The following is a 7893-nucleotide window of genomic DNA, read 5'->3' as shown; positions in this document are numbered from 1 at the left end:
CAAGTGGCTCAAGAAGCTCCACAGGTTCAAGCAATCAGAGAGTAGATAAGGAAGTCCTTTGTGATTGTGAACTCCCTTCAAGAACTCATACCTCCAAGACCAAAGATAACCCTGGAAAGAAATTTCGAGTGTGCCTTAACTCATTGGTAAATACCTAAATTGATTTTATTTATCAAATCGAATCAATTTTCTTCTTCTTTTCTTATATGTTGTTGATTTTATTACTGCAGAAACCAGGGAAAAGTGTAAATTTTTGGAATGGATTGATGAAGAACCAGAGAATATGAAGCCCATTGCAGAAGATACTCTTTCATATTTTGCAGATTATCTTAAACAAGTTTTAGAGGATGTGGCATCTGTTAGAGAAGAAGTGAAACAGTTGAAGGTTATGATTCAGATATTGATTCTGCTGGTCATTGTTAAGGTTATGTTTTGGGGTTGAAGATATGCTTCTTGTGGTTTTAGGGGATTTTGATGTAATAGACTTGTTGTGTAATTCTTGTTTACGTAATGGATGTTGATATACTTTATGTTTATGTAATGGTAAAGTTTATTGTTACTATATATAGATGTTGATGTAATTAACTCAGTCAAATGGAGGTAAAACCAAGACAAATTATAGGAAAGATTCTTTTATAGAGAATTGGATGTAAAGACAAATAAAAGTGGATGACAAAAGGCATCAAGCCATTTAATAATTACAAAAGATAAGCTCACCAGCAGGGGTAATACAGTAATTTAGTTCAAAAGATTCGACAAGTACATCAAAAGTAAACAACTAGTAGGGGTAATATAGTAATTAAGTTCAAAAGATTACCCCACAGTACATCAATATATATATATATATATATATATATATATATATATATATATATATATATATATCACATGCATTACCCTACTACATCAAAACCTAATTACTCTAAGGTCACAGGTTTGTCTTTGCTGCATCCAGTTCCATCGTTGACTTTAACATTTTTTTGAAGACCAATTTCCATGATTCTTTCTGAAAACTTTCTCACCCTACCAACATCATTAAAAGGAACCTTCTTCATAGGACTTCTCTTCACAGGAACCTTCTTCACACGACCCTTCTCCACATGACTTGGCCCTGTCGTGCTTGAATTTAAAGTTGAATGACTTGGACATGCTGTGGTTGGAGCTGGAGTTGGTTTACTTGGGCATGTGGATTTGTTGTGTCCAGTTTGGTGGCAAATGGTACATCTTAAAGGAATGCCTGCCCTTGACACAGTATGCCTTGTGTGCCCACTTAGCTCTCTTTTTGCCTGATCTCTTTTCCTTTTGACACATGGCCTGCCAGGTAACCTCCTCTATAATGGAGGCAAAATAGTATGAAGTCCTTCAACATGTGGCCACTCAGAACTGTCATTGAGTGGATGAATGTTATACTCATAACTACTAAGCAAAGAAGCTTTAGTATAGGAGTTGGATACAAAAGCCTCCACATCTAGGTTCAATGATGAAATTGCTGATATGACATGTACACATGGAATGCCTGTGAGTTTCTAGCTTCTGCATCCACATGCCCTCTGATTCAGATCAACAACATACCTCTCATTTCATAAGAACACTTCAAATTCTTTGTAGCCACTCACATAAGGTACCCAAAATCTATCAATATACAAGAAGATAGTCAGTTACCATTATAAAACCTATGTATAAATAATGAAATAGTTACTAACCTTTGCAATTCTTTCAAATCCTCTATTTCCCTTCTGATACTTGGGCATATGTACAAATCCCAACTCAAACCATTTTACTTCTACATCCATAGCCTCTGCATTGCCCAACATCTTATGTCCTCCAACATTGTTATCAATGGTTTCCTTCTAGCATCAAGTACAACATAATTGAAACTTTCAGAAACTCCATTCTCTACTGCATCACAATCCATACCCTCTCTAAAAAAAGCCTTTGACCAACACCTTGGATACCTTTCTGTGAGATAGTTATAAGCCCTATTTTCCAAGGACTTAATCTCATTCATTGTTGCTTCAAACTTTGGTACAGTTGTTGCATTCACAGCCCTCCAAAATGGTTTAAAGTATTGTTCTCCTTTAAATTTTTTGTGGAAATTAACTAGAATGTGTCTAGCACATAATCTATGCTCCACATCAGGAAGTCTTTCCTTCACAACTTCAAATAACCCCTGATTCAAACAATAAAATGATTAGTTAATTAAATAATCAAAATAGTTAAAGTTAATTGAAAAAATAGAATGATTACCTTGTGGCAATCTGAGAGGATTGTAATGCCATGACCATTCCCCCCTCCAATGTCTTCCATCAGGTTGTCCAAAAATCATTTCCATGTCCTTTTGTTCTTAACATTGACTATTGCCCAAGCTAAGGGATGGATGTTATTATTAGCATCTCTACCCACTGCTGATAGGAGCTCCCCTCTACAAACACCCTTAAGAAAGCAACCATAACCCCGATTACCTTTCTGCATCCATCTAACCACCCATCTACAACACCTTTAAAGCTAACATAAAACCTATCAAACACCATAGTATTATCAGGTTGTGGCACCAAGAACACCTCAACATGTGAACCTGGATTAGCCCTTCTGATTTCAGTTGCATAATCCCATAATTTGGCATAATGTTCTTTCAAACTTCCCTCAACTTCAGACAGTGCTAACTTTTTTGCATTCCTACACTGCCCAACACTCACATTAATGTTGTATCTCTTAGATACTAGGGCTTTCATTTTCCTCAAACTTAGTTTAGGACTCTCCAAAACATCATTCACAAATTGTTTTTCTATCCACTTATATGTTACAATTGAACCAAGTTTGAATGCCCTAGAACACTTGTGCTCTGTTATAAGAGACTTAATCTGAAAAGTGTGTTCCTTTTTCATCCAGGAAGCATACAATCTAAAAGGGCATATGAGATTCTTTCCTTTACAAAACCTAACTAGCAACCTAGTATTGTCATTCTTTTCATACCACGTATCATAACCATTTGCTACAGCATAACAACTAAGAGAGTATTTAAGTTCAGCAGTAGTAGAGTATTTCATACCTAATCGAGGCTTCATCTGATTCCATTATTGAGTATGATTATGTCTTGGGTAGATAGGTCGTATTGCATTATGATCTTCTTCAACCAAGTCATCATTCTGTATTAGACAAAGTTTGTTGAGGAATGAATCATTGAAATTTCTTTTGAGAGATATATCTTCATCGTCCTCTACATGTTGAGCTTTCAGACCATCTTCTAAAATGGAGTCGACATCAACAATAAAAACCAAATCTTCATCTTCAAGGTCTGCTTCTTCCTCCTGAATCCAATCAAACAAAGGTTCATGATGATGATCCACATACACATCTAATCTCTTCTTTTCATTCATATCTTCAAGAAACTCGTTAAAACCACAGTCATTCTGAATAGCATGTAATCCCTCCGACAACCTCACTTCATGTGGACAGTAATACACATCTCTGCATCTTCCATTAGTAAGCTTTTCAAGAAAGGGGATGCAATCATCGAAGTTCATCTTCTTCACAACCGTATGAGGTACCGAGGCTTTTACTCCATCAAAATAAATCAATAGGGTAGGTGTAAACAACCCTTGATAGTATACATCAACGATCGTATCTGCATCTTCTGCCATTGTTGATTGTAATTGTGAATCAAGAAGTTTGAGGGATTATCAACTAAGTGAATGGAGGAATGGCTGATTAAATGAGGCCTAATTGTCGCTTTATCCACCTTTTATGACACCTATTCAATTCATTTCAAGAAAACAAAATCAAAAATTTATATGACCGGTATTGTAACGTCCCAAAAATACAAGCCAAAAAATTTCATTTTTGAAAACATATTAGTAGCAAAACATACACCGATCATATCATTCATAAAAGTGTGCGTGTCTGGAATTCAGTTTATAAAAGCATAACAACGTCAGAGGACAATCCCCGGGAAATCTCATAGTGCGGAATACAAGGCGTGTGTGTGATGGGCCGCTACCGCGCCAGCTCTTTCCCCTTCGAAGAAGAGGTACCTGAAACCAAAACTGAAAACTGTAAGCATGAAGCTTAGTGAGTTCCCCCATTGTACCGCATACCATAAAAACACATAACATACATATACTGTCAGGCATATCTGGGTGCCCAACCTACCCCTTCGGTCCTTGCGACCGAATACTGCCGGGCATATCTGGGTGCCCGACCTACCCTTCGGTCCTTGCGACCGAATACTGGGGACTATTTCACCCCCTTACTACTACCACATAACACATATCACATAGCATCATATTATACTAGCACATAACCATAACACAGGTAGTACCAACCCTAGATGAATATCACGGAGACAAACATCTATCATATAACTCCTATTGGTGGGTCGACATTGTGGCCGTAGACCTACCGCTACTGGGAAGTAACTCACCTCGTAGCTGCTGCTCTGCGTGGGAACTATTTGACTGCTACTGCTGCTCCGGAAATCCTCCGGCTGCAATTCCCACCAAACACTTAGTCACATATTGCTAACCGACCTCAGGGTAAACTGACCATTTACCCTTAACCAAACCATGAGTTAAATTCAAAGTCAACTTCCAGTTGACCCGACTCGCCGAGTTGGCTTGCCAACTCGCCGAGTCCCTATCCCTTTGTCTGACCACTATCCCGTCTCTACTCATCGAGTTTGGCATTTACTTGACGAGTTTTCCTTCTAAGTTTATGACCCAACGTTCTTCATTCTACTCGCTGAGTTGTATGAACAACTCGTCAAGTTCACCTTCGTCTAAAGAACACTCTATGCTGAGACTCGCCGAGTTGTATGAACAACTCGCCGAGTCCGTTCGTAAGGCAAGAAGATTGCCTTGAACTCGTCGAGTCATGGCATTGACTTGCCGAGTTACTACATGAGTGAGTCTGGCTTCCAACCCACTGAGTCACACCCTATGACTCACTACTCAAACACGTAAACGCACAAAGGGGAAAACTCGAGGACTCACGACTCGACTCACCGAGTCAGGTGAACAACTCGCCGAGTCTGCCACATGCAATACTATACACGCGATTCTGCTTGAATCTAACCCATGCCATTCATAAATATGGGTTTCTAGGGCCTGGTTTACACGTAAAGTTTCCAATTTTACGTGTAAATAAACACCCATGAAGGTTTTAGGGCTCAAAATGCACCAAAAGAGTATATCTAGGGCTTTCATGCACTATGGCTCCATAAAGGCAATAGATCCAAGCTCCTGGAGCTCAATCATGCCTAGATCTAGAGGCTAAACAACTTATTACGAACCCTAAGACACAAAAAAGCTTGGGAAAAAGGTTCAAGAAGAACTTCCATGGAGCTACAAGGGATAATGAGCATGAAAACAAAGGGAAACTGAGTTATACCTTAATAAAGTCACTGAAATAACACCAAGATGTTTGGCCTCCTTCTTCTCTTCTTGATCTACTCTCCTTTTCTCTCAAAATCTTCAAGAAACACACACCAAGGCACTTCAATCTCACAAGGAACAAGGGTTGGACGTTATGCGGAGCTATAAGGGTGAAGGGGGAGAGCTTAGTGTCACACCCCGAAAATCAAAGGCGGAAACATTTCCGGGGTGGACTACCACGTTGTGTATCAAATCCAATGTACATAGTAATCACAGTAAACAACCATTACATTACATATATATGAAAGTTTACATTTGTTTCAAAAGTAAAGTTATACAAGATATACATATGCATCATATTAACAAAAGTTGAGACGAGTCTTCCACGCACTCCGTCTTCATCAAAAGAGATCACCAGGTACCTATCTAACTTGGACTTGAGAATACAAGCGGTTTGAAAATCAGCATAAAGTTGGTGAGTTCATAAGCGGTTTTGTTTTATGAAAATGTATCGGTTTCCTTTAGTTTCCGAAAAGTTTTGTTATCCAAGAAAATCCCATATTTTCTTATGTGAAGTTGGTTTAGTTATCATTCATTACCAATTCGATTACGTGTTGTATTTTACCCCAGGAAAATCCCATATTTTCCTAATTGTAAGATCAGTTGTATATCACAAAGTATAGTTTAATACACAAAACTATATAATGAAAATCTTGGGATCACTATCCCGAAAGAGATATAAGATAGTTTGACACATATGAAAGTACAGATTTAAGATCATGGGACTACCATCCCGGACTAGACACAAGATATTTTGATATATATGGAAATATAGATTGAAAACCATGGGATCACTATCCCAGACAAAATATAGATTTAGACCATGGGATTATCATCCCGTATATGATATAGATACAAAACCATGGGATCATTATCCCGTATATGATATAGATACAAAACCATGGGATCACTATCCCGTATAAGATATAGTTAAAGACCATGGGGAAAGACATCCCGTACAAGTTATAGGTATAAAACCATGGGATCACTATCCCGAACTAGATACAAAATAGTTTGATAATACCATGGGATCACTATCCCGAAAGAGATATAGAATCTAAAACCCAAACTGTGAATAAACTAATATTAATACATGTTGTGAGTCGGGTAACCATGCTAATACGACAACGAGACCTCCTTGACGTTTGTCAGACGTTGAAACGATATCCAGAAATTTGTCACCCCAGGTGTGCGCGCCTAACTGTAGCTAGCAGTTAAGGTGTGGGATTGTCAGTCCCGAATAGATCTATTCACAAATTCCGCGCTCTCCCTCCAGGAGACTCTGGTTACACTTCCGGGGAGGATTTACTGATCATCCATAAAGGGTAGTGACTATCTCACAAACTAGTACTAAACTATTCACAGGGTTCTCATACGATATCGACTTACAAAAGATTATGAAATGTAATACAGTGAATATAGATACATACAATGAAATTATCTGACAATACATTCAAATGATACGGAGGTAAACTGAATCGGACATAGTTTATCTAATAATTTTATATAGATATCAGTACATGATAGAACGAAATAGTAAAGAACCCCAAATTATTCCCATAATAATTTGATTAGTTGGTTTATTTCCTTAACTAAAATACATTTAGTTGTAATTGATAAATCATTCCTTATGCTCAGCATAATACATAAGGAGTAAAAGAGTTTATAAGATTGTCAGATATAATTTGAAACATATCAATGTTATGAATTGAAAACAATTATAGTTTGCTTGTATTCCCCCCCCCCCCCTCTGAAAACATTGAAAACAATGAAAAAGGGCGTAGGGGTATGAACTCACCGGACGAGATATGTGACGGTTTGGATGCTAAGAGTTGATCCGGGACTTGTAAACACACGAGGTTCCTAATTATGATGTAAAGATACACATTTGTATCTAATTAGGATTTAGATTGATTGTTGGATAGGGACAATTGCTTCAAGTCGCGAAAACACTCCGATACAAGTGTTTGGAGGGACCCGGGTGGCGTTTAAGGACATGTAATGATACGAGGGACTTAGGAAATGAGTTTACTCCTCAAGAGTACACTTCTAAATGGTGTTTACGGCCAAAACACCCATTCCCCATGAGTTTACGGCCGTAAACTCATGATGGGTGGTTTATGGTGCAATTTGGACTTCAAACACTTAGGGGACAATTTCTAGAGTTGATTTAAGGGTTTGGAATAAGTTTAAAACACCAAAATGTTACATTTTAGGGAGTTTACGGCCTAGCATGGTCTCATGGCCGTAAACTCCTATAAATCCATGAAAAGTTGTGTTTTTGGATTCCAAACTAATCACATGTGATTGTTAAAATTGTACCAAAGTCTTATATGCATTTGTTTGAAATTTTGAAGGGATTTTTGGAGTTTACGGCCAATGAGACCCTTCTCATGGCCGTAAACTCTCATAGAGAGTAAATCCTTGTGTTTTAATGCCAAAAACTTGTTTGTAAGGACTTCAA

At 37.9% G+C, this 7893-nt stretch overlaps 1 protein-coding gene across 1 annotated transcript; it reads right to left on the bottom strand.

The window, feature by feature from the left end:
- Positions 1-1783: 1783 nt before the first annotated feature.
- Positions 1784-3065, bottom strand: LOC145013931 (uncharacterized). The gene is made up of 2 exons (XM_078972293.1): positions 2463-3065; positions 1784-2170 (listed from the first exon to the last, which is right to left on the bottom strand). Exons 1-2 carry the CDS (start codon positions 3063-3065, stop codon positions 1784-1786), a joined length of 990 nt encoding a protein of 329 aa, XP_078828419.1.
- Between the last annotated feature and the right edge of the window lie 4828 nt (positions 3066-7893).

The sequence above is a fragment of the Lactuca saligna genome, chromosome 1 (assembly GCF_052625555.1).
Source record: "Lactuca saligna cultivar CGN05327 chromosome 1, ASM5262555v1, whole genome shotgun sequence".
In the NCBI taxonomy this organism is placed as follows: domain Eukaryota; kingdom Viridiplantae; phylum Streptophyta; class Magnoliopsida; order Asterales; family Asteraceae; genus Lactuca; species Lactuca saligna.
Note: the sequence above shows the minus strand (reverse complement) of the source record. Positions and strands in the feature narration are given on the sequence as shown.